This window comes from Lacerta agilis, chromosome 8 (genome assembly GCF_009819535.1).
Source record: "Lacerta agilis isolate rLacAgi1 chromosome 8, rLacAgi1.pri, whole genome shotgun sequence".
NCBI classification, from domain to species: Eukaryota; Metazoa; Chordata; class Lepidosauria; order Squamata; family Lacertidae; genus Lacerta; species Lacerta agilis.
In genome coordinates, this window is record NC_046319.1 from 29313264 (window position 1) to 29339024 (window position 25761).

The 25761-nt window shown below is 43.8% G+C and overlaps 1 protein-coding gene across 4 annotated transcripts in view; it reads left to right on the forward strand.

The window, feature by feature from the left end:
- The window catches only part of PHKB (phosphorylase kinase regulatory subunit beta), a 146224-nt gene extending 129764 nt beyond the window's left edge, over positions 1–16460 (forward strand). For 3 of the 4 annotated variants that reach the window (XM_033156730.1, XM_033156729.1, XM_033156731.1), the window contains 5 exons: positions 5718–5852; positions 10284–10413; positions 11355–11462; positions 13367–13507; positions 15696–15833. In XM_033156730.1, coding sequence (XP_033012621.1) covers positions 5718–5852; positions 10284–10413; positions 11355–11462; positions 13367–13507; positions 15696–15833 — 652 coding nt within the window. Of the gene's footprint in view, positions 1–5717; positions 5853–10283; positions 10414–11354; positions 11463–13366; positions 13508–15695 lie in introns of all 4 variants that reach the window. The other variant, XM_033156728.1, reaches the window with a different exon arrangement.
- The last annotated feature ends 9301 nt before the right edge of the window (positions 16461–25761 follow it).

Sequence of the window (25761 nt, forward strand, 5' to 3'; positions counted from 1 at the left end):
TTTTTAAAAATAATAATAATCCATCCTCTCTAAAAAAAATCAGCTTGTTGTCAAATTCCATTGTATATCGTCATTAAATAAAATATGTCAATGACTGGGTCTGAGTTCCTTCATGCATTGTTACCCAGCACCAAAATAGAATTAGTACAAGTCAATATGGCCCAGGTGGATTGTGTGGATTTGAACAACTCAAGGTGGTTGTTCAACTCAAGGTAGTTGTTGAAAGGCATTTGTGATTATGTTTCCAGCCATGCTGCTTTGGGAAGTAGGAGTTTGCATAAATCCTCCGTATTTCCTCTGTTGTTGCGATAGGTAACTTCACTATGTGCAAGAAAACAAAAACAAAGAGTTTGGGGGCAGTCTTAACAAATTCATTGTGGCATAAGCCAGGGGTAGCCCTTGTGAAACCTCCAGATGCCGTTAACTACAACTCCCATCAGTCCCGGCGTGGCTGAGGGATGGTCTGGGATGATGCCTACAGCATCTGGAGGGCATCATATTGGCTACCCCAGGGCATAAGCTGCTCCATGAAGGACAGCTGAGTCCACCTCAGCAGATGCAAGAAGCGTTATCCTAAGTTGGCAGGAGTAGATTTCAGGAAACATAAGCAGTGAGGCCAGAAGGAAATAAAAACAACTAAGATGCATGAAATGTTATTGTTACAACAGATTAAGATGGCTACCCCTCTGGAAATAGTTTCACTCTTTATGGGTTGTGTACCTCCTCCTCCTCCTGCGCAGGTTAATTAGTTGCTGTTAAGGGGCATACTCCTTTCCCTTTTACAAGCCACTTAGCTGCTTTTAGATGCTGAGTGCTTGCTTGGGTGTTAATTAGGAGTGTGATGCAGTGGTGAGCTAGCTAACTCTTCCGTTCGCAGGGAGCATTCTGAGCTCATCTGGGCTTTAGTTTCACTGCCTCTGCAATTTTACTTTAGCCACCTCTGTTCTTTAGAACTTGATAGTGGGACTTCTGTAAAGAGGCACGCCGCACTTGGGGCAGCATATGTTTCAATGGAACTACTAAATGGGTAGCTGAAATATTGATCTAATATAAGGACAAGGAGAGAGCCAGTCTAGCTTCAGAGAGATCAACAGGTGTGGTCTGAGGATGCATGATACAGCTGCCTTGAGGATGCTAAGCAGGGCTAGATCTGGTCAGCACCTGGATGGGAAAGAAGCCCTCTGGAGTTCCATGGTGGAAGACAGGCAGGATCTTAACTTACTAAGTAAACAAATAACAAGATTTTTATGCAGCCTTCATTAGCGTCTCTTGCCTATTTAAATAGGCCCTTTTAATTTGTGTGTGTGTGTATATATATCAGAAAGAGAAAACCAGTCTCCTTGCTTCTCCCAAGGTTAATTCCATACATTCAGTTTCCTTTATTTCACCTTTATCATCCGCTCCAGGGAACAAAATTAACCTTCTCCCCGAAATAGTATTCTGGCTTGATAATGATTAGATTTGGTACCTCATTATTGATTTGTGTGCCAGCTTTCATGCTGAAATAGATCCAGACCCTGACAGTCCCATTACTGTAAACACCTCCAATCAAATGTTTACTGTCCAGGCGCTGTCAGTCAGGTTTTTGCAGGCCATGCCTCTAAAGGTTTGGAAGGGGCACGTACGTGCCATTTTTCATCTGCTGCTTTGCATTGCTAGAACATCTCATGTGAGCAGGTGAAGGATATGTCAGTGAATTGGATACCTACCTCTTGGTGAATTAACAGCATCTGTGTGTGTGTCCTTCAGGGTGTTTCTCCAAGCAATGTTCTCCAGTATTGTTGTTGCAACTGAGCCTGGGAATGGTGTCTCCTCACTGCATCCTTCTTCTCTTAGTTGGACGCTGCTGCTTCACTAGATCTGCATGCTAACCTTTGACACATCTCTGGTCTCTGGAGCCAAAACTGCCTTCATTGTGCCCCTTGATCATGTAATTTGGTGACTGAGGTGCCATTGACCAAGAATCACCCACAGACTATAGATGCTCCCCTTTCTGTTCTTTCTATTATTAACTTTTCTCATTGTTGTGTCTGATTTGTCCTTTTTAATATTTCTAGAGCAGTCAACTATTACTAGTAAATAAGTAGGAGACAGCCTGAGGGTGGGAAGAGTGTCAGGGGAGAGAGATGGAGGAGGTTTAGTGCTACCCGCAAGAATAACCTTGTAACTATTTGGCACTTTGTATATGATTGAAAACCTAAATACACTCTTAATAGCAAATGGTTCTTCTCATTTCTCAGCTGGATTTGACGCTCAGTTAAAGCAGTTGCAGGCAGAAGGTGGACTTGGGATCTAGTGGTAGATCTCTGGGTGATTTGTAATGGACGTGAAAGGGTCTATGATTCCCAATTTTAACATTAGCAGCAGCTGAAAGGGTGCCTGCCCTCCCCACTCCAAGATTAGTCTGCTGAAAGCAAATAAAGCTTGGAGGAAAACCAGGTGCAGATTTGAAGGTGAAAGGACGGAGCACTCAGTTCTGCTACTGACAGCAAACTCCTGAGCTGAGCATGTATTCGGGGGTATCCTTTTTTAATATATATTCTAAATGCATGTATGGCTTATTGTATTAATTCTAAATGTATGTACCGTATATACTTGAGTATAAGCCAACCTGAATATAATCTGAGGCACCTAATTTCACCCCAAAAAACTGGGAAAACTTATTGACTCAAGTATAGGTTGGTTCACTGGGACGCAGGTGGCGCTGTGGGTTAAACCACAGAGCCTAGGGCTTGCTGATCAGAAGGTCGGCGGTTCAAATCCCCGTGACGGGGTGAGCTCCCGTTGCTCGGTCCCAGCTCCTGCCCACCTAGCAGTTCGAAAGTGCAAGTAGATAAATAGGTACTGCTCCAGCAGAAAGGTAAGCGGCGTTTCCATGCGCTGCTCTGGTTCACCAGAAGCGGCTTTGTCATGCTGGCCACATGACCCAGAAGCTGTATGCCGGCTCCCTCAGCCAGTAATACGAGATGAGCGCCGCAACCCCAGAATCAGACACAACTGGACCTAATGGTCACGGGTCCCTTTACCTTTACCTATAAGCTGGTTCACCACATCACAAACCGGCAGAGGAGGAAGGGCTGCTTTCGGGCTGCTCGTTCCTCCTTCGCCGCCGCCGACAGCGGCAAAGGTGTTGGAGGAGGAACGAGCAGCCTGAAAGCAGCCCTTTTGGGGCGCTCGTCCCTCTGCCGCCGCCTCTGCCACTCGCAAGAGCAGGCATAGGAGCCACGGTTGGGACAGGCACAGCGGGCTGCTTTCGGGCTGCTCGTCCCTCTGCCACCTGCCTTGAGTATAAGCCAAGGGAGGCCTTTTCAGCATAAAAAATGTGCTGAAAAAGTTGGCTTATACTCGAGTATATATGGTATATCCTCTCCTATTTTATAGCTGGCTTCAGGTTAAGCACCCCATCTATCTAAACTATTTCTGTTCAAGGACTCCACCAGCTTTCACTTCTTCTTTATCACAGTGCTTGCTAAAGCAACTGCTGCTTTTTTAGTATATAGTGTGAAAATTTGTTCTAAGTGATTTTCAAATTTTATTTTCATTTATTTATTTATTTACTTCTACCCCCCCCCCCAAAATGATAGTCTCTTGGTTGTCTTCAAAATATAGGTTTTTTAAAAATAAGAATATGAGACTAAAGCATAGTAGCATATCTAAAAACAAATAAAAAACATGGATAGAACAAACCTAGGTAAAACTAGTGGCGAGGACTGCAGCAGTGCAAATGTCTAAAAGTACTAACATATTTGTAAAATTTAAATGATGAGAATAAATCACCTGGTGCTGCAAGAAATCATGACGTAAATGCCAGGCCAGCCTCTCTGAGGAGGGTGCTCTACAACATGGGAGCCACCACTGAATAGGCCCTCACACAGGGGAGGGCCTCAGAATCTGACCTTATAGTCTGGGTAGGTATGGAAATGTGGGAGGGAGGGAACACTTCAAGCCATTCAGGGCTTAACAAGCAAACAGTATTTGTATCCTTTAAGAAGCAACAATTAGCACAGGTTATGTCTTCCCTACAAATACATTATTAACTATTCTCTTTTGTAATGCTGTAAATATGGTACAAATATTTACTTTAACCATAAGTTTTAAAGAGAAGGGAGAGCTTTCCCACAGTCTCACCCAAATTGCAATTTATTCTGAGATAATTCCAGAATCTTAATCAGTAACAAAGCACAGTTAATGTAAAACATTGTGTGCCTGAGATGCGCTTTGGTTGATGCTAGGGTGGCATTTAGCCATTTTGCCACAGACGCACACATGGGAATGTCAATGCTTCCCCCCTAAAAAAATGTATTTCTAAGATGTCTGTTGAGGCTAATTAAACAGTAAACAAAACTTCTAATTTAAATGATTATTTGCTAAAGTGGGGTCAGGTGACTTGGTCCAGATTAGCTCCACTGAGCAGACAAGTTCATTTTCATCTAAATGGTGTTGTCTTTTAAAGGCGAGGCGCCAGCTTTTGGAAGCAATTTGAATAGCCCATTAAGCAGTTGAAGTAAACAGTACATTCTGTTTGCCGTTTATGGCTTTTCAGAGAATTGTGCAAAAGATGGCTGGCTGGCCACATTTCATGTTATCAGACTTTTCAGCTGTACCCTCGCAGAGTAGACCTTCCAGAGCATTTAACTGTGCCTTGGGCCACAAGAGAATTTATATAAGCTTTTCTTTTCTTTTCTTTTCTTTTCTTTTCTTTTCTTTTCTTGAGAACAAGCTTAAAAGCTGCTATTAAAATGACACATATTGAAGATTAGTTACTGAAATCTGTCTAGCTTTTAAAAACCCATTGCACCCTTCAACCTATTACTCTTGGCTTCTGTACTAGCTAGTAGATGTTTAGTTGTTGGGTGGAGTAGAGGCTGCAATAGTTGGTGTGCCAGGCGACACTCTGGAGGTGTTGTTCACCAAGAGCAGTCACTGTTGCCAAATGCAGCACTGGAAGGCTTGGCTTGATGTACCTACCCAAGGCTTCAGCTACTTCCTTGGCCCATCCTCTCTATCACCTAGGAGAACTGCATCTTATGAGAGTGCTCTCTCCAGCAACTGGCAACTTAGGAAGCATTTGGGTAAGATGCATTGGGCAACCCTCCCACATCCTGCGCCCCAGATGAATCAATCATTTGCAGGAAAGGTGAAGAACACAGTCCTTCCCTCCTTCCAAACTGATGGGACAACTAAAGAAACTGGGAATAACTAAGTGCAGAATCAAATCACAATAACCAGACTCCCCCTCTACCCACCGTAAATAGCTGGACGTCCTTTGGCACCCATCCTTCAACAACTGTATTCAGGCAGCCACATGAAGACAGCCTCAGTACTCAAAGTTTGGGATGCTGGAGAAGTCCTACAGAAAAGGAGGCGGAAATTGCCATTGTTTACATTTTCATCTCTGGTCAGGAACTGAAATCAAGTGAATATGATTGGTATTCAGTCATTATTGTTGTTGGTTTTAAATCCCCAAAACAACACACAATCAAATGCCTTTTTATTACATTGTTTTGAGGTTTCCTTTGCAATACATTGGCTGTGTTCAGCTTGACAGGCTACAGGTTGTGTAGACCTTAATATGTTCCATCCACATCAGATTTTCTCCTGCTACCTTTCTTGATTGGGGAAACTAAAACTTTGCAGGTCCAACCCCCCCCCCCCCCGGTTTCCTCTTGGATCTTTAAAAAACAAAGATTGAGTTAACTGATGTTTTCATTCTTCAGATGGATTGTGCATGCCATGAAGTATGAACTGAAGATCCGTGCAGGGGAGATGCCCCCCGTGGATTTATACCAGCTGTCACCCAGTGAGGTGAAGCAACTTCTCTTGGATATTCTTCAGCCTCAGCAGCAAGGGAGGTAAGGAGCTCTCTCTCGCAGCACATCTCATGCTGGCATTCCTTGCTGATTGATTGCACAAACAGTGTTTTCTCTTATTTTCCTCCCCCCTCCCCTTTGCAAATGGTTCTTTCCCCACAGTACGTTATTTTATCTTATTTTGAAGCCGAAAAAGCAAAGACAGACACGGGTGAGTCTATCCGCTCCTTTTATTGCTGTGCAGAGAGCTTTGCTCTCTCATCAGATTTTGATACCTCACTTGGCAGTGGCTGCCAGCATCTGGTGTGTAGGGTTTCCCTTACCTAGTTTGACACCGGGAAGGAAGCCAACGTAACCCAGAGGCCAGTTACTTAAGAAGTTTGTTTCAGTCAGAGCAGGATTTAGCTGCTGATCACTGACTCCTTTCCTCTGGGTTGTCATTAAACATCGTCAGCAGGCTCAAGACACAACCATGTTGTCTTCCTGAAGTGTGCCAGTTCTGTAAATATGCCACTGCAGTATGATGACAATGGCAGACTCCCAACACAAGAGTGTCAAGGCCAGATTGTTTGGTTCAAGACCACTGGTGTTTTACAGGGGTGCTCCAGTCTCTTTACGCCTGAAACAGTATTGAACCCCAAAGTGGTAGGAAAGCACTGGATAACATGCCAAGATTCATTTTGTTAAACAAGTAAATTTAGTGGAAAGAAATTAGGCTAATTTACTGAGGTAGTATGCTGAGGAAGATGTCTTTGCTTGGTCTATATGCTGCATCACAAGGAGATTTTACATATTTCTCCATCTGTCGTTAGGTATTGGGAGTGAAAGTGGTTGTAAGCTGTTACCGTTTGGGAAAGTCAGAAAGTGCCCTTGCTGCTCTTGTGACTTGCACATGTATATGGGGCTCTCTTGGTTGGGGACCATGAACTCAAAACCATAATCAAATAAAGGCTGAATCATTACAGAAATAGAATCCCTAAACCAGGATTTTTGAAGTATTGCCAAACTTTTCAACAGGCTGCCCGGACCCATTTTCTTGTTATTCTTCAGACAGCAACATCTACCACTAATTTGGATTTGGTGCTTTTGTGTACAAAGTGATACAGTACTTTTAAAACAATTCTGAACATTTGGAGCAACAACTTATCTGCCAAGCACATCTACGTGAATGTAATATCAACACCTTTCTTGCCTCCAGAAGGCAGTGTTTAATTTTCTCTTTGCAGGAAGCTCTGCAAATATTGATAACACAGCATTATCTTTTGAACTGGGGAATATGAGAAACCTGGTAAATGAGTTGCTTCCTTTCTCTTAGCCACCTTCTACGTGTGAAGATGGAGTTCTCAGAAAAGCTGTTCTTCTAAGCTCTTAGCTTATCTCTTCATGAAATCAAACTTCTGAACAGCATCAGCAACATTACTCTCTCTCTCTTTGGCTACATAGAGATCTTCAAAGGGAAGAACAGTTCCAAGGAGATACTCTTGCCTTAAGCGGTCAAAAAGCACTTTCCATAATTTCAAAATCCATTTAGCTTATTTCCTTTTCCAACTATAGCCCAGTGACAGCCAGACTTTCAGAAGATTCCTGTCCTTGATTGCGTAGAGTTGCGATTCCTTCTTGTATTGCAACTTCCAGAGAGATGGCTGTGTTAGTCTGTTGCAACAAAAACAACAGGGTATTGTAGACCCAAAAAACTAGTACAGTGGAGCCTCTACTTACGGACGTAATCAGTTCTGGAGTCCGTCCGTAAGTTGATCCGGGTCGCTGGTAGAAGCACCGTTGTGCACAGGCGCATTCAGCAGCAGTGCGCTTCTGCGCATGTGCAGACAGCGTCAGCCGCTTCTGCGCGTGCACAAATCACACCAAACCCAGTATTTACTTCCGGGTTTGCTGCAGTCGCAACTTGGATCGGGCCCAAGTAGAGGCGGTTGTAAGTAGAGGTTCTGCTGTAAATTTGTTAATCTATGGAAGGTTGCAGTGTAACAAATTGGTTAGTGCTTACGGTGCTGCAGAACTCTCGTGATATGACAGTTGTTCCCTGTCTCTACCATTTTGGGGTTTGCAGGGGGCATGATATGAACCTGTTCACCTCACCACAGGCACGTTTAAAATGAAAATGAATGAGTACATCAATAACACAAACCAGTCTTAATATGTTACTTGCAACGCCTCCTCCCTTCCCCAATGAATCCCTTGAAATGTGTGGTTTTCTCCATTCGTCTAAGTTTCAGCTCTTTTAAAGCTGTGATGGTGAGATGTGGTTCAGTTGAAATGCCACCCAATAGTCATGTCATTGGTCCATCTGGCTCAGTATTGTCTTCACGGAATGGCAGTGGCCCATCGGAGTTTCAGACAGGGGAACTTTTCTCACACCACCTGGAGATGCCAGGAATTGAGTTTGAATTTTCTGCATGCAAAGCATGTGCTATACCACTAAACTACTGCCCTTCCTATATCTTTTTACTTTCTGAAAATTGATAAATTTTAAGCCAGTTTCAGAAAGAATTTCCAACAACAACAGCAACAACAATTATTACTTGTATGCTGCCCATCTGACTGGGTTTCCCCAGCCACTCTGGGCGGCTCCCAACAGAATATTAAAAACACAATAAAGCATCAGACATTAAAAACTTCCCTAAACAATGCCTTTCAGTCTATATAATACTTTCTCTGTTCATTCTGAAACACTTATGGATAGCTAAGAGGTGTGCACAGCCTCAAGATTTGCTGTGTATCTCTCTCTGTTGTTGTTGTTGTTGTTGTTGTTTTTTACAACATTCGTTCTTATGGGGCAGGCATAGGCAAACTCTGCCCTCCAGATGTTTTGGGACTACAACTCCCATCATCCTTAGCTAACAGGACCAGTGGTCAGGGATGATGGGAATTGTAGTCCCAAAACATCTGTAGGGCCGAGTTTGCCTATGCCTGTTATGGGGAAACTAAAAATAGCTATACCTTTTTTCCCTCTTGGCAAAGGACTCCGGAGCCCCCTCCAGAGGGAATTAAGCTTGCCAGTTGCAAAAAACTGGTCCAAGAGCTTTTGTGGGGGAAGTAAAAAGGGTTAACTATCCTCCACAATCAGGTAATATCTATACTAAGCCAGGAAAAATCCCCAAAGCCATACTTTTGGGGGGGTGGAGAGGTTTGTATCTTGATCTTTCTTTCCTTAAATAATTAAGAGGTGGCCATGGTGTATATTCTTGCTTGTATATATTTTTAAACATTAGCAACTTCACTCTTTCCAGTGCTTATTTGTGTTGGGAGGGGGCATTCTCTTATAGGGGAGGTTTGTCCAGATTGCTGCCTGCAGAATGCTAAATTGCTCCAAAGGATTTCTTTCCCCCAAGCACAGCAATGATGAATATATTTTTTTTAATTTAAGTAAAGCTTATAGCTTAAAAAAAATATATCATCACCGTCATTTACTGCTCTTCTTTAACAAATTAATTATCCAGAGCTCTTCATCACTCTAAAGGCACCATTCCAGACAGCCTCATTTCTTGCAAAGCTCATGGACAAACAGAAACATAGCTATATAGTGTGCATAAAAGTAGAACATATAAAAAACAGAGCAACATGAAGTTTTCTGGGGGCCCTGATCCAGCTCACTTGCTTTGTTGCAGTTTGAAATGGGGAGGGCTAAAGTCACCCCAAATTGCCTTGCTATTTTAACCTCAGCTCAGAGCCCTGGGATCTTTAGTTGCGAAAGAGAACAGGTGATGGTAACTTCCTAAATGAAATATAACTTTTTAAAATGATTCCAGTTACAGGTAGGTAGCCGTGTTGGTCTGCCATAGTCAAAACAAAATAAATAAAAATTCCTTCCAGTAGCACCTTAGAGACCTGAAGAAGTGTGCATGCACACAAAAGCTCATACCAAGAACAAACTTAGTTGGTCTCTTAAGGTGCTACTGGAAGGATTTTTTTTATTTCGTTTTTAAAATGATGTTAGGGCACTGGGTGACAGTTGAGATGAATTACGGGATCAAGCTTTGCTTACATTTTTCAAACGTGTCAAGATGGTGAATATACCTGAAAAGCCAGGATGCTTTTTCGCTTGAAGGCTTTGACTGCCTCTAGTAGATTAACTTTTGGTTGTGACCTGAAGAGATAAATTTGGTTCATTTCCTTTGTTTTCCCACTTAAAGAGATTTAACTTTTTGAAAATCTTTAGACCTATTAATAAGGCACATGTTTAACTTTAACACTATGACTGTGAGGCTGAGCATTTTGCTTTGTTCTCATTAGAGTCTACTTTTGTCCTTTTCATTAAAATAACCGTATGAAACATTTAGCAAGAAACACAGCACAGCATGCTGTGTTTTGCATTATTGATGGATTGATTTTTTTGCTTTTATTTCGTACTGGGTTTAATTAATCCACAAAGCAAGCATTGTTTTGATCTGGAAACAGATTGCTTTTGTGAGCTCATCCACATTTTCTTCTTTTTCCTCTTCTTCTTTTTGTTCTCAGATGCTGGTTGAACAGACGTCAGATTGATGGTTCATTGAATCGAACTCCCAGTGGGTTCTATGACAGGGTGTGGCAAATCTTGGAGAGAACATCCAACGGTTTAATAGTAGCAGGGAATTTTATGCCACAGGTAAAAGCAGCCACATGGTGCTCTTAAGGCACTTTTGTTTTTAGATGACTACCTTGTTTTTTCAGAGAGGAAGCAAATGTTCACCAGTGGTCAGAAAGCTAGGCTTGTAACTTGGGTCCCAGCAGGCATGCCAACTTTAGGGGGCCGAAGGCACCTCGGCCCCCTCAATATTTGTTTTAAGGGGTTAGGTCCCCTCAATCTGGAGGCAGCCCTGCATATTTTGGAGATCCAGTGGCCAGTTCCTCCAGAGCACTTGACCTCTGCTGCCCGCGCATTGCATGGCAGGCACCCTCCATCTTGGGGGCAACCTGGCGCCTCCGAGTCCCAGAATTCAGTTCCTCCCCTGCCCATGGATGCTGTCATGCTAGTCCACAGAGTTCCTATCCAATCAGGTTCTATTGATCGTGGAAGCATCACCTAGATGCATTCATCCCTTGTAATGTATCCCTCCCTATTAAAACACTGGGTATGTCCATGATTTTCAAGTTTCTCCATGCTCTTTGTTCTGAACTTGGCCTCAATTCTGAGCCTTGGTTCCTTATGTGTAAAATGGGAGTATCGGTGAGCTAGTTGGTAGTTTTGTAGTGCAAAGCACTTTAAATTGGCAAAGCCTTGCATAAATGCATAAGACAGTCTACAAATTCCAAAGAGAAGTGGAATTAATTGTTGATTTCTTGGCTCTTCAATACCAGAAGATCCTTGGATGTGTCAGACTTGTGCATTAAAATGTTCCTTGTTCTGAAAGGAACTTAATCTTACCCAGGCAGATGACACTTATAATTGGTTCAAATAACCCACTCACCACCTTGAAGAAATAGGGCATGTGCTTCTTTTCAGTTATCAAACAACATATTTGCCAAATGCTTTCTTCTTTCTAGAAATTGACTGATATTGCTATTAAAGTTCACTTAAGCACCTGCTTTTGTTTGTTTGTTTTACAGCAACCAACATTGTCAGACATGACCATGTATGAAATGAACTTTTCCCTTCTGGTTGAGGACATGTTAAAGAGTATTGATCAGCCTGAATACAGGCAACTCATTGTAGAGGTTTGTACCATGCAATGATGAGAGATATGAATTAGTTGTTTCATCTCACATTTAAAAAAGCAGCAAGTGAATGAGTGTGTTCAGGGACTTAAGTCATGAAAGACTTTCAAAGTAAATGACACTGTCTCAGTCTTGTCTCAATCTTGTCCTGTAGTCTCCTGACATCATGATTAGAATAAGAAATAGCAACTGTCTTGGTGATGTAAGAATAGCCCTGATGTCTCAGGCCAAAGGCCCATCTAGTTCAGCATCCTGTTCTATAGATGCCTATAGAAGCCCCAAAAACCAGAACTGAAGTGTAACAGCACTGTACTGATTAGTGATTCCCAACAACTTGTATCCAGGAGCACACAGCCTCTGACAGGTGAGGTAGAGCATAGCCAGCATGGCCAGTGGTCATTGATAGTTTTATCCTCCTGATGGACAACAATGTTTCTCAACTTTCAGTGGTCCTCAGAAATATATTGTAGCTAACAGTTGTCTAGTGCTGCACAGCAGGGAAGGGCTACAGCTCATGGACGGGGCATCTTCTTTGCCTGCAGAACATCCCAGGTTCAATCCCTGGTGTTTACAGATAGGTTTGGGAAAGACCCCTGCCTGAAATCCTGGAGTATTGCCGCCTGTCAGTGTAGACCAGGGTTTCCCAAATTTGGGTCTCCAGTTGTTGTTTTTGGACTACAGTTCCCATCATCCCTGACCACTGGTCATGCTAGCTAGGGATGATGAGAGTTTTAGTCCAAAAACAGCTGGAGGCCCAAATTTGGGAAACCCTGGTGTAGACAGTACTGGGACCAATGGTCTGACTCGGTGGGAGGCAGCTTCCTTGGTTCTGTATTCCACACCCAGTGGTTTTATTTATTATCTTTTAAGTGCCAATTTGTGATGCAGTTTATGTGGAGTGATGGTGGAGAGAACTGATGTTAAAAAGAAGAAGCCTCAGGTCCCACACGTTGTGCAAAAACTCCAGTGATCACTCAAAACCAGTTCTCTAGATGGTGACCACTGTTTGCTGATTATTCAGTTCCCAGGAAATAGATCTTTAAGTACCGTATTCCCACCACCACCACCAAGTGTTGTTTATTGCATTATTTGAAAACAGCAAAAAAAACAAAAACCTGAGTTCAGCTTTGTCAGCTGCAACACTAAACATTATGTTATGTGTCAAAAGAAAATTATTTGCTTTCCATAAAGTTTAAATTGGGTGGGGGGGGGGGAGAGAGAGAGAGAGAGAGAGAGAGAGAGAGAGAGAGAGAGAGAGAGAGAGAGAAGGGAGGAACAGAGAGTTTTATATGAGTAAGTGGAAAGGAAGGCAGAACAGAAAAGGTGCCACAAATATTTCAAATGGCTTTTTCTTTTGTCAGTGTATTTCAAATCCATGGATGTTTATCTTTACCAGTAATTACACCGCTTATCCAACACCTGGCTATTATTATTTCTACTTCAGATCATTACCTCTATTCACACATTAAACACTAGTGGGGTGCTCATGCATTGAAATACTAGGTTGTATTGCTGGCTCCACCCTCAATCCTGCATGCCTAAGCTAACTCTTCTCCAACACATGGACATATGAAGAGGAACTGCTGTGTGTGAACAGCTGTCCATTTCTAGGGGTTCTTCTTCGGATGTTCATGCTCAGCTCACAAATGTTGGGAGCACAGATGCAGTTCTTTCTTCAAGGCTTGAGCACCCTAAATGTATGTACTATATGAATGGGGCTATTGTAATGATCCTTTGAGTATTCCTCCACCATAAATGTCTAAGCGTTGTGTATATTTTATGTATGTTTTTAGTCGTGTCTAATTCCCCATTTTACTTTGTTGCTTGAAACTACCCAGATTTTAAACTGCCCTTGAAAGGGAAGGTAGTGTGTCTAAATCGTTTGCTTTTATTTTATTCTTTAGTTGTTGATGGTTGTCTCCGTTATTCTGGAAAGAAACCCTGAATTAGAGTTTCAGGATAAAGTGGACTTGGATGGACTGGTGAAAGAAGCATTTCATGATTTCCAGAAGGACCAGAACAAGCTCAAGGGCACCGAGAAACAAGTCAGTACAATTCTCATGCCAACGCCTAATGCGGTGGTGGCCAAACTTGGCTCTCCAGCTGCTTTTGGACTACAACTCCCATCATCCCTAGCTAACAGGACCAGTGGTCAGGGATGATGGGAATGGTAGTCCCAAAACAGCTGGAGGGCCAAGTTTGACCACCACTGGCCTAATGCCGCTTTTGCTCTTGTTTCTTACTAGGATTGATTAATTCACAAGGCCAGTGGTTTGTTTTTTTTCATTTGGTTTGTGAGGTGTCCTGCAGTCTTCACAGGAGAAAATTTCATTAAAATTCTAAACAATGTCACATTCACAATGATTCCACTGTAACCTTGTGCTAGGATGGCTCTCCTCACCCTTACTGTGTGAGATTGATGAATAGCAACTTCTTTATGGGGATCCTCAGGAAAGAAATAATATTCGTACAGACATGCACAGCTGTGAGCCTCTTTTTGCCAGAGGTGTTGGCAAAGTTTGCTGCACTTTGGCCCACATATCAGCTTCAGGGTCTTGTATTAAAGAATAGGCAAGTCCTCTCTGACTCAGATCAAAATCCACGCTTGAAAATTATTCCTGGTTTATCCACACCTGCCCACAAAACCATTGCCCCTGTTTCTGTAAAACAGTAGCTTCCAAAATTGTTACTTCTGAACCAGTGATGGCCAAACTTGGCCCTTCAGCTGTTTTGGGACTACAGTTCCCATCATCCCTGACCACTGGTCCTGTTAGCTAGGGATGATGGGAGTTGTAGTCCCAATACAGCTGGAGGGTCAAGTTTGGCCATCACTGTTCTAAACCATCATATTGATGACATTCTGCATGCTTCTAAATACAAATGTGTGAGATGGGTTGTTTCTTCCCGTATCGTTTTTTTTTTTTAGAACAGGAATGGGGCATCTGTGGTCATAGGTTCCAAATCTCTATTTTAGAACATGGAGCTATATCACCATATATTCCTACACATATTAGTAAAAGTGGCTGCCTGGCGTCTAAATGGCAGAGCAAGCAACTGTTTCTCTCACATGCAATTTTATTTATTATGTTTCTATCACACCATTCTTCCAAGGAGCTGAGGGTGTCGTTCCTACCTCTCCCTCCTCCACAGACACTTTTGTTCCACATCAGCTCTGTGTGCTGTGCTAAGCTTAGAGGCACTGATTAGCCCAAGGAGTAACCACATAGTTCTGTGTCTGAATTGGGGATTTGAACCTGGGTCTCTCTGGTCCTCACCTGCTACTCTACAGAGGCTCTTATTGTTGAGCAAGGAAGAAAATAATAGAAGTTTTCTTTCTAACTAGCAAAGCTGAGTCAAGCTTCATGCCACACTCCTACAGGAAGCACATCAAGGAATTGTGTAGTTCACAGACGGGTGGCTGAAATCCAATGCTTCACCCAAAGTGTTTGTGAAAATACATAATCATGGAATGGGCGCCAGATGAAACAGACACCTACAATCTTGCACATTTCTTTTTTCAAATTCTCCCTCCCCCGTTCCCACCTCCCCTGCTGCTGGTTGTCTGCTCCTCCTGCTACCACTGTCCCATCACTGCCCATCTGCTCCACCCTCTCCCTTCTTCCCCTGCCACCACTTGCGTCTGTAGCCCACAGGAGCTCTGCTGTGCTATCCGTGCCCTCGAAAGCCACGGGCTTCTCCATTGAGCCTAGGGGGAAGGTTCACTATCACTACAGGGCACACAACCATGACCATGTCTCCTCCTCCGCTCATCTCCTTGCTTGGGGACGAATGCTTCTCGCAAAAGGTGAGCCTGCAGCTTGATGAGCTCTGTGCCTTTGGCACCAATGAAGTGGTGACTCACTGAAAGACTACGGTATGATCTGCAGCTGCCTTCCCACGGCCTAAAGCTGATGTTCTGAAGCAGCATGAGATCTCTGACTCAGTGTTTGAGACAATACTGAATGCATATCAGATTTATTTATTTTTTGTCTGCTGCTGTTGCTGTTAAGAAGCTTCCTCATTCCCACTGTCTCCCTCCCAGTTCCCCATTTGCTATTTGGTTGGAATCCAAAATATTTATCAGACTGCATGACAGAGAATGGCAAGTGTGTGAAGTGCACACTTCATCACCACCCTGCTTTTCCGTCTGTGGCTCCCTCCTTGTCGTCACTTGAGCCTGATTGTTACCCATCAGCATTGTGACTGAGATCAAACTGTGTTTATCTTATGCAGGATGACATGACTCCCTTTTACAACACTCCTCCGCTGGGAAAGAGAGGGACTTGCAGCTATTTGACAAAGGCAGTGATGAATCTATTGCTGGAAGGCGACGTGAAGCCCAGCACAGATGACCCCTGTTCTATTAGCTAAAAGCAGGTGGATGGGATGCTGTATCTTTAGCAGTCTCGTTTGCTTGGCATGTGATGTTCAATTCCTCACTGTACAAGGGGTGCCATTTGGGTCCCTGTTATAAATCGCCGCCGTGACAAAGCTCAGACACTTAGGGTAGCAAAAGCACACAGCTGATTCTGTAGTAGCTGAGAAGCTCATTTAATCAAGCGCCGTATTCCTTTCCTACGTCTCCAATGGCAACCTGCACTCTCCACCTAAGCACCACAGTCGTGAGTCGGCAGAGCAATTGCATGAAACGGCTCGTGCTGATTGAGACTTTGGATGCTTTAGAAAAAATTAACGGGGCTCGTATTTATAGTTTAAGCATTGCTTGGGAATGATTGCAGTGATAAATTTATTTATGTAATAGTGAATTAAATGCACGCTGAAAAATTTATCAGCTCTCCCCCTTCATTTGTATTGTAATTCATTATTGAAAGACTTCATTATGAATACTGGATGAAATACAGGCATAAATTTTAAAAATGAATGAGCCCCGTGTTTGAAGTTGAGTTACTTGTTAACTCCAAGAAGATAACTGTGACTTTGGATCTGAGTGCTCCCAATGAAACTCAAGGATAAAATAAAACAACTGTGTTCTATATATGCTCTAGAATGTTTCTGTGATCAGTTCTTCCGTTTAATAATTGCTTAGCATGCTAATTGCTTAAACACATTCATTTTCTGCAGTTGAAAATGGGAAATAATTGTTACGTTGGAGAATATCTTTTCACATCACAGATTTTTCTTTGGCCCAGTCCAGGCACCTTAAGGGACATGATTTAAAATTAACCTTTAGAGAAGGTCCCCTAGATCAAAGAGGATAGTAAATCATATTAGAAGAAATGCCCTGAATGAAAAAGCTTATTGTCAGAACCAACTCCCATCTGCAGAGCATCTCTGCGAAGCAGAATTGTATCCATGCACATAAGTGGACTAAGGTGCATCTGTTGTATTTGGAAGCTCCTGGGTTCAATCCCTGTTCTTAATCCAGTTAAAGGGAGCTAGGAATGACCTCCGTGTAAATCCCTGGAGAGCTGCCAGTCCTGCTCAGCTATAAGGCAGCCTCTTACATTCTGTTTGCCTGAATGCACCTCCACATGAAAAAGAAAGTACGAATTAAGAAATCTGCCCTTACACCAGGTCAGACTCTATATAACTAGACCAGGATTGTCTCCTCTGATTGGCAGCTGCTCTCCAGGGTTTTAGGCAGGGAAGAGATCCTTCCCATCCTCTGATCCTTTTCACTGCAGAATGCCGGGGACTAAAGCTGGGACCTTCCGCATGCAAATGGGGAAAGGACTAGAGCAGAAGGGCTCTTGCATGCAGAAGGTCCCAGCTTCAATCTCCAGCATCTCCAGGTAGGACAAGGAAGTACTTGTTCCTTGAAACCATGCTGCTGGCCAGTCAGTGCAGACAGTACTAGATGGACCCAAAGGTCTGGCTTGGTATGAGGCAGCTTCCTATGATCCTATGAAAGAACATGCTCCAAAGCCTGAGCTATGAGTCCTCTACCCAAGAACACCTTGCATGTGGAAAGGGGAAAAAACCTAGTTGAGATGAAGAATTAGTTGGGGTGAACAGTTCTGGCCTGTGCTAGTTTTGTGCATGCAGGAGGAATATTCCTTTCCCGCAGCAGCCTGAAGAGGAATAGTGCGACGTTTGCAGTTTGAACTAAACCTACTGATTCCAGACACGGAATGAGAATCTAGAGCTGAGGATATTCACAGACACAGTTTGCAGCCCTTGCTTGAGGTGCTCGGTTCTTATGCATTCAGGGAGCCTCCTTCACTGTCTTCACCACTGAAGCGAGGACGTTTTCAGAGCCAGGCTCACTCTTGATCGAATCTTCTTCTGTGTATTTTCTATGAGGACAGAACCATGCTTAGATTTTGATCCAACTTTGATCCCAAAGGTAAATTCCAGGTATCATAGGGCTGAGGAGATTGTAGTGCCTCGCCTCTACTTCAGTCTCAAAACATTCTAGGGAGATTATCTGGCATGCATCGGGATACAAACCTGCCTTAAAAGCCTCCCGTTATTAGAAGGGGGGTGGGTGGGTTGGAATTCAGAAAGGAATGAAGTGCAGTTTCTGCTGTAAAAATGGAAAAGGCTCTCCTAATGCAAGATGGATTACGGCCTGTTTCACAAAGACACTTCCATCCAGTTGGGATGTGTTCCATTCAGTTAAGAATACATCGACTTTTTCTAGGGGGAATCCTAGAAAGCTCTCACTGTTCTTTAACAGGGCGCTGCAATGGTGTCAATCTGGCTTTAGCGATGGCAGAGTGTGATCTTTAGACATGGCTTGTCATTAAAGCGGCGGTCAGCAGCTAGTTTTGCCATCAAGCCAGGCTCACCGCTCCCCTCTTCCACTGCACATTGGCTTAGCAGCACATCAAATCAATATACTCTCCTCTTCTGAATTTTATTTATTTAAATGGTAGGTTGCTGCCTGAAGGCTCCTGAGATCAGGAACAGATGAAACTACAAACAACATTAGAAGCAAACAGCACCACACACACACACACACACACAGAGAGAGAGAGAGAGAGAGTGTGTACACACATGCGCACACACACATAAAAGTAGAGTTGGGAGGGACACCGAGGTTCATCTAGTCTAACCCACTGCAATGCAGGAATCACAGCTTAAGAATCCAACTTCTGTTTAAAAACCTCCTATGCTATAGAGTCCAGCTCCATCCAAAATGGTCCACTGTCCAACAGCTCTTACTGTCAGCAGATATATACAGACCAACAATGTTGGCTCACAACCCCAGCAAAATAGCACACTCTTGATGGTCAAATAGGGGGCTAGACAAACTCCATTGACTTGGGTGCCTCTATGGAAAAGGCCTTGTTGCTGCCAGTGGCATCTCTGTTGGTGATGACAACTGAAGCAAGGTCTCATTAGATGACAGGTTTGCATGGGAGAAGGGGTTCATCTACAATTTGATGATTCTATGATTTAACTAATATAGATGCGCACCATATTAAGGAAGGGGAAGGGATGCATAAGTAAGCAAAAACAGCAAGGGTCTCATATCTCGCTCCCCTTTTGAACTTTTTCAGGGGTAGAGATTGAGGGGCATGTATAGAGTCCCTTCTGCCTTTGGTCTTTTCCAGTCAAACAATCCTTGGAAACCCTGACAAGGGCAGAAGCAGAGGCAGAAGGGCGTACAAAGCAGGCAGTTCTCTCCATGCACTGCTCTTCCTCCAGCGCCATTTCCTCTTGGCTTCCTGGCCCCTTTTCCCAGCTGCAAAACAAGCCAGAAAACCAAAGGCAGGCCAGGAGCTTGCATAGGAGTGAGTTCTTCCCTCCAGCTTCTATGAGCAGTTTCAAGAAGCATGGAAAGGGAAGAGAGCTGGTAATTGGGGAGCCAGGTGGCACCTGGTAGGGTGCTGGAGACCAGCCATGGTTGGCTCCTGAACTCAAACAGGAACCCTTGGAGCAGTACCGTTGGGCCATTGGCACAGCTTAATGTCAGCAGCTATGAATGTACATTAGGAACTGAGTAGGTATGAATTGTTTCCTCCTTTGGTGGAACTGTTGACAACCCGTAATTTAGAGGATTAAATTAATTCCTGAGGCACACACGTAGAATCATAGAATAGTTGAGTTGGGAGGGAACCCGAGGGTCATCTAGTCCAACCCCCTGCAATGCAGGAATCCTGCCCACAGCTGTCCTGGGGTGGGCTCGAACCGCCAACCTTCTGGTTATCAGTCAGATGATTCACTGACTCATTGTGCCACTTAGCATTTATACAGCGCATTATTTCAGTAAATCTATACAACAGCCCTGTGAGGCAGGACAGTGTTGAAATGACCCTTCTGGGTTTGTCTAAGACCACCCAATGGGCTTATGGATGAGTTGGGAATTAGATCTGACATAGCACAGTGGCTTATTAAGCATTTTATTTCTTGAGGTGGGGAATAGGTGAGTGTTGGACTTGGATATGGAAGACTCAAGTTCAAATCGCTTCTCAGCTGTGAAGTCCACTGGGGTGATCTTTGGTCAGTAATTCTTGCCCTAACCTATCCCAGAGGAGCGATAGAACGGGAGAACATATCATCATCATCATCATCATCATCATTTACCTGCCTTTCACCTTAAGGTCCCAAGGTGGTTATAACAATTAAAACACACTATTAAAAACAGTTTAAAAGAACTTACAACCACAGAGGGACGCGGTTGGCGCTGTGGGTTAAACCACAGAGCCTAGGGCTTGCAGATCAGAAGGTCAGTGGTTTGAATCCCCGCGATGGGGTGAGCTCCCATTACTCGGTCCCAGCTCCTGCCCACCTAGCAGTTCGAAAGCACATCAAAGTGCAAGTAGATAAATAGGTACCGCTCCGGCGGGAAGGTAAATGGCATTTCTGTGCGCTGCTCTGATTCGCCAGAAGCGGCTTAGTAATGCTGGCCACATTACCCGGAAGCTGTACACCGGCTCCCTCAGCCAGTAAAGTGAGATGAGAGCCGCAACCCCAGAGTCGTCCACGACGACCTAATGGTCAGGGGTCCCTTTACCTTTACTTTTACAACCACAGAAATAACAAGGGCCCTGAAAATATACATGTCAAGTGTCAAAAGCTGGGGCAAAGAGGTGTATTTCCAGTATTTCCTGAAAGCTGTAAAACAAAGGTGGCAGATGCACTTCTGTGGGGTGGGAGTTCCACAACTTAGGGATTGCCACACAGAATGGCATTTCCTGGGCTGCCACCACCCCGGGGTTTTGAGGACAGTGGAACAGCCCAGACACCAGAGATTGGCTGTTTCTGCTGATCTTACTACCTGGCAGGGTCTGCAGGGAAGGAGGTGAGCTTTCAGGTATCTGGAGCATAAAAGAGCACCTTGCATTGGGACTGGAAACAATCTGGCCATCAGGGCAACTGTTTTAAAACCAAATGGAATCCTGGCTGCTGTAGTTTAATTTCCAAGGTGTCTTCAAGGACAGCCCCAAGTAGAGTGTGTTGCAGTAATCCAGTTGGAAGTTAACTAGAGTCAAGTCAAGTCAGGTCAAGAGTCAGGTCAAATCATCTTTGTCCAAAAGGGGCTGTTGCTGGCAAACCAGCAGGAGCCCCCTTGAGCTTGAAGGCAGGGGAAGGTTTCAAAATAAACACCTAGTTGCCTAACGTGGAAATAGCCAAAGTGAATTTGAAAAGGCGTAGTTTAAAAAGAAGAGTGTTAACAAAACAGCATAGGACTTAAAGCAACATCTGGGATAGCTTTGGTTTGTTGTATCTCCAGCAACCTGCAGATATTTTATCTGATGACCACACAGCAAGCTCCGACCTTTGCAGAGCTAAAGATCTCTTAACTCAGTTGGTAGGGATGGAGGTGAATCCATGAAAGGGTTTTGCTCTCCTTTGCACACCCAGAAAGTATTCTGTAGAATAGGAAGGTTGGCGCTTCACTGGCCGTTAAGATTCAGAAAGGATAAAGGGGCCCCACTGGCCTTTTTGCGCTTTCAAATATTTAAACAGCTGCAGGAGAGACTGGGTAAAAATATTAGCACACTTAGCAGAGCATGACCAGCCTTAAATCTGATTTAAAGCTTATTTTCTTATAATGGCAGAGCTGGAGGATGGAAGGTTATCTCATACGCCCCATTTGTTCCTTGAAGAACTGCATCTTTTAAAAAGGCTTCCTCCAACTTTGTGTCTTGTAGTGCAGAATTTGACCACAGGAGGAGCAAGTGCTATTGCACTTGAATCCTCTTTGCAGGTTCCCAGAATTGGATGCCGGACTAGATGGATCCTCTTTGGCCTAATCCAGCAGGCTCTTATGTCCTTACATCAAGATTTAAACCAGGAGTAAGGAAACTCTGCCCCTTCCTATGTTCTCTCCAGCTACCATTGGTCCCAGCCAGCATGGCCAACAGTCAGGGGAAGATGGGGATTGTAGTCTGACAGCATTTGGAGTGCCACAGATTCCTAGCAAGACCTAGAAAATGAAACCTTCAGCTTTATAACCCAGCAGCTATTTGCACCCAGCCACAAAGCTCCAGAGGGAAGAAAAAGAACTTCTTGAAAGATGTCTCCCATGACACCTATGCTGCTTTGGGGTATTCATGCTGATGCTTAGACCTCTCACTTTGGAAGACCCAGAGGTTTCTGTAGAGGTCATTTTACCTTCATAAGCCCATAGTGAATTGTGTTTTTTTTTGGGGGGGGGGGTTGCATGGAGAACCTTAGACTTTTATGTACAGAGATAGCAGAACGAAGCGGTACAGTGTTGGAAATAGTAGAGTGGGTGGTACCACTTCAGAATACAAGTTGGGGAGGTACCAATTTTGATTGCTGTTTCATACTCCAGGTAAAATCAAAAGAAAGCTGACAGATAAGCCTAGGGATTCAATCCCGGTCTACTTCCCGCCGTGCTACTTTTCTGATTGCAGAGTGTTTTGTTTGTTTGTTTGTAATGTACAGGAGCAATAAAGAGCATGGTTCACCCCGCAGTCTGAAATGATGCAGTTCATTCTACCACTTCACTCTGCTGCTGCCTTGTGTAGATCAGGTATCAACCTTCATGAACTGGCTGGGTTTTTACAAGAGTGCTTTTTAAGCATTCAGCTCATGGAGAGGCTGTAAGAGAAGGCTCTGGAAATCCAGCGCCAAGGGCATCTACTGTACCCGTTTCCAACTTGCTGTATGCGCTTGACTCTCGAAAACCAGGTTTACAAATGAGCAAACATTTCTTTTTCTTTCGCTCATTGCATCACAAATGGAGCCTTTCTGCTTTTCCTCGTCTAATTTGGCCTCTGTTGGTTAATTTAAGAATCACTGCACCAAGCCTCAACCAATCACTTATTGATTGTTGGCAGAAAAAAATGGCAGAAATGCTGTTCCTGATGTGAGCTGTAATGATTGCTTTCATTGGAAAGATTTTGATTTGGGATAACTGTGCACACTGGCCAACAGCACATTCCCTTGGACCTATGCAAACAGTGGACGCATTATCTCTGATATGGATCCTTGTGTCAGCAAAACAGCACCATCCACACAGCAACAGAGGAAGCCTGCCGTATACAGGGTCAGACCATGGGTCCATCTAGTTGAGTATTGTCTACACTGACTGGCAGGGGCTCTCCAGGAATTCAGACAGGTGTCTCTCCCAGCCCTACCTGGAGATGCCGAGGACTGGACCTGAGACCTTCTGTATGTGAAACAGATGCTTATTTTTAACTTGCAATTATTATTATTATTATTATTTTATTTTAAAAAATAGTTCTGAAGAGCATTCCAAAGCAATATCACCACTTCTCTTGTAGTCTGAAGTGGTGCAACTCAGTTGGCAGAGACTCTTAAATCTCAGGGTCATGGGTTCGAGCCGCACGTTGAGCAAAAGATTCCTGCATTGCCAGGCATTGGACTAGATGGTCCTTGTGGTCTCCTCCAACTCTATGATTCTATGAATCCATTCTGCAACAAGACCTATTTTATCCCAAATAAAGAAATGGCTGATGTTTACCACTTTGGGCTGAGAAAGGAAAGTATCAGTGGGAGAGTGCCCTCTAGAGGACTGGAAGGTGCACAGCACTCGTGTCACCAGACTGCAGAAGCCACCCAACTGGGGCTTTATGCATCTTTCATCAGTGCAGGGTTTTGTTTTTTTAAGTTGTACAAAGTTGAGAAGTAGTAAGTAGGTTGTATGTTGACAACATCTTAGCTCAGTCAGCACACTCATTACCAGCTTTTCCCCATTCTGGGAGGGCATTAATCTTTTCTGATTCTTTTGCAACACAGGCAGAAAAGATGCTGTTTTCTTCCTTTCTCAGTAACAGGCCAGTTTGTGTAGGCAGGTTCCTGGCTTCCGTGACAGATAAATGATGGTTTTTGAGGTCGTGTTAGCTTAAGGCCTGACTCAGTAGCTATGTCTTCCAAATTAACTCCCACCTTGCCCACCCTTGGCAGCTGCCCTTACTGGGACCACCAATTTATTTCAAGCCTCTTGCACAGTTGGATTCTTTGCCATAGACCTGAGCACATGTTTGTCACAAGAAGTCTTCAGGTATGATTATAAACCACAACTTTGCATATAATGCCTTATGCATACTTTTGCCTGGAACCAAGTCTCCCTGGCTGTTCTAATTGCACAAGTAGCCATCTGTAACACAAGTTGATCTGGCACAAAAAGAGCTTTTAAGCTCTCTGTCTGGCGTGGGGAGTAAGGCCCCCTTTGCACTCTGGCTCTGGAAGCCTAGGGGTGCTCGGGTGAAATCTCTTGGGAGTTTGGATGGCTCCCACAATATTTCATGAGAGCGTCTCCAAATTGGTGCGCTGGGCAGCCCTTACCCGCTCAAGCAAGGCAGAGAGCTTAAAAGATCTTGCCAAGCAACACCAAGAAGACCTGGCGCAAAAGAGCTTTTATTTAACCTGCACAATTTCAAACAGTTTGCCTTCAAGCTACATGTATTTAAGATGTGAACATCCTCTGTAACATCCTAACATATCCTAACATATCTGACATAATCCAGCTTCCGTAACTTTAAAAAGTCACTGAACCGAGGATCTCTTTTAGTGCAAATTTTGGCTTCACTTGGTGCAGAATTCTAATTTGTTGGGTTTGGTGTGGGTGTTTGTAGCACAGCACACACATCTGTCCTCAGCTGGGTTTAACTTACTTTTGTATCTGTTTGCAGGCACCTGCTTTCTGTCTGAATTTTCACTGGAGAAGATAAGCAGAGTCATATTGAGTTATTACAATGCAAGTCCCAGGGCATCCAAATAAAAACACGCTCCAAATTGCTTCGGAGTTTCTGTTATTTAGTTCAGCTCACATATGAGCAGAAGGCTCAAGATGGATTTTCCTGTAGCCAAATCTCTCTGCCAGGCTCTCTCTGGTAATGAATTTTGATTGCTAATTTGCTGGGTCAGATTGCACACAGTGGTAACTCGGAGATGAAAGTCCTCTTCTCTGTTTTCTTGCCCTCCAGCCATCACTCTTGCAAAGTCCTGTGAAACCTTAAAGCTGTCACGTACTCCCATTCTGTGCATGCAGCTTCAATTAATATCCCAAATACCTGTGTATAATTTGAAGTCATCCCTTGTTTCAGGATTTAGTTATTATCTTCTTACCAAAAAAAATGCATATCTGAAGTGAAGATTCTTAAAAGTTATATCAGGGTTTGGGAAACTATTGCAAGAATATCAAACTTGAGAGGTCAGTGGATAGCCAATACATCATATGGGTTGGGTATCTTCCCTAGCCTGGCACCCTTCAAATATTTTTGGACTACAGTTCCCATCTTTTCCAGCCAGCATGCCCAGTGGTCAGGGTGGTGGGATCTAAGAAGACCACTGGATTGATTTCTACAAGCCACACTCTCTTCTCAGACTAATCCAGGTGCAAATCTCACCTCAGTCAGGCATTCTTTTAAAGTCAGACTACATATTATGCTGAGAACAATGGGGATTAAGAATTTACAGGCATATTATCTATCAGCATCATATAAAAATAATATTGATGATCACAGGTTTGCACACAAACCTTCCTTATGCTGAGTTAGACCATTGGTCCATCTAGCCCAGTGTTGTCTGACTAGCAGTGGCCCTCCAATATTTCCAGGAGAGATATTTCTCATAACCTGTGATGTGACTCTTCACTGTGAAGATGGTGCCAGGGTCCCGGTCCAGGAATCCTCATAGGCAGAGTGTGATGATGGCAGCCCTGGAGTGGAGAGATCAGGAGACTCCCAAAAGATGTTGCCATTGCTTGAAATCCCAAGGCTCAGAAGAAGCTAATGGGTCCAGAGTAAGGTGCTGTCCTTCCTCAGACCAGATGCAGAGTCCAAATGGAGGGGCTTCTTTTCAGTGAATACCTCACTCAGGTTCTAAAGGTCCACCAGTTCCTCTAGGACAGTGATGGCGAACCTTTTTGAGCCCGAGTGCCCAAACTGCAGCG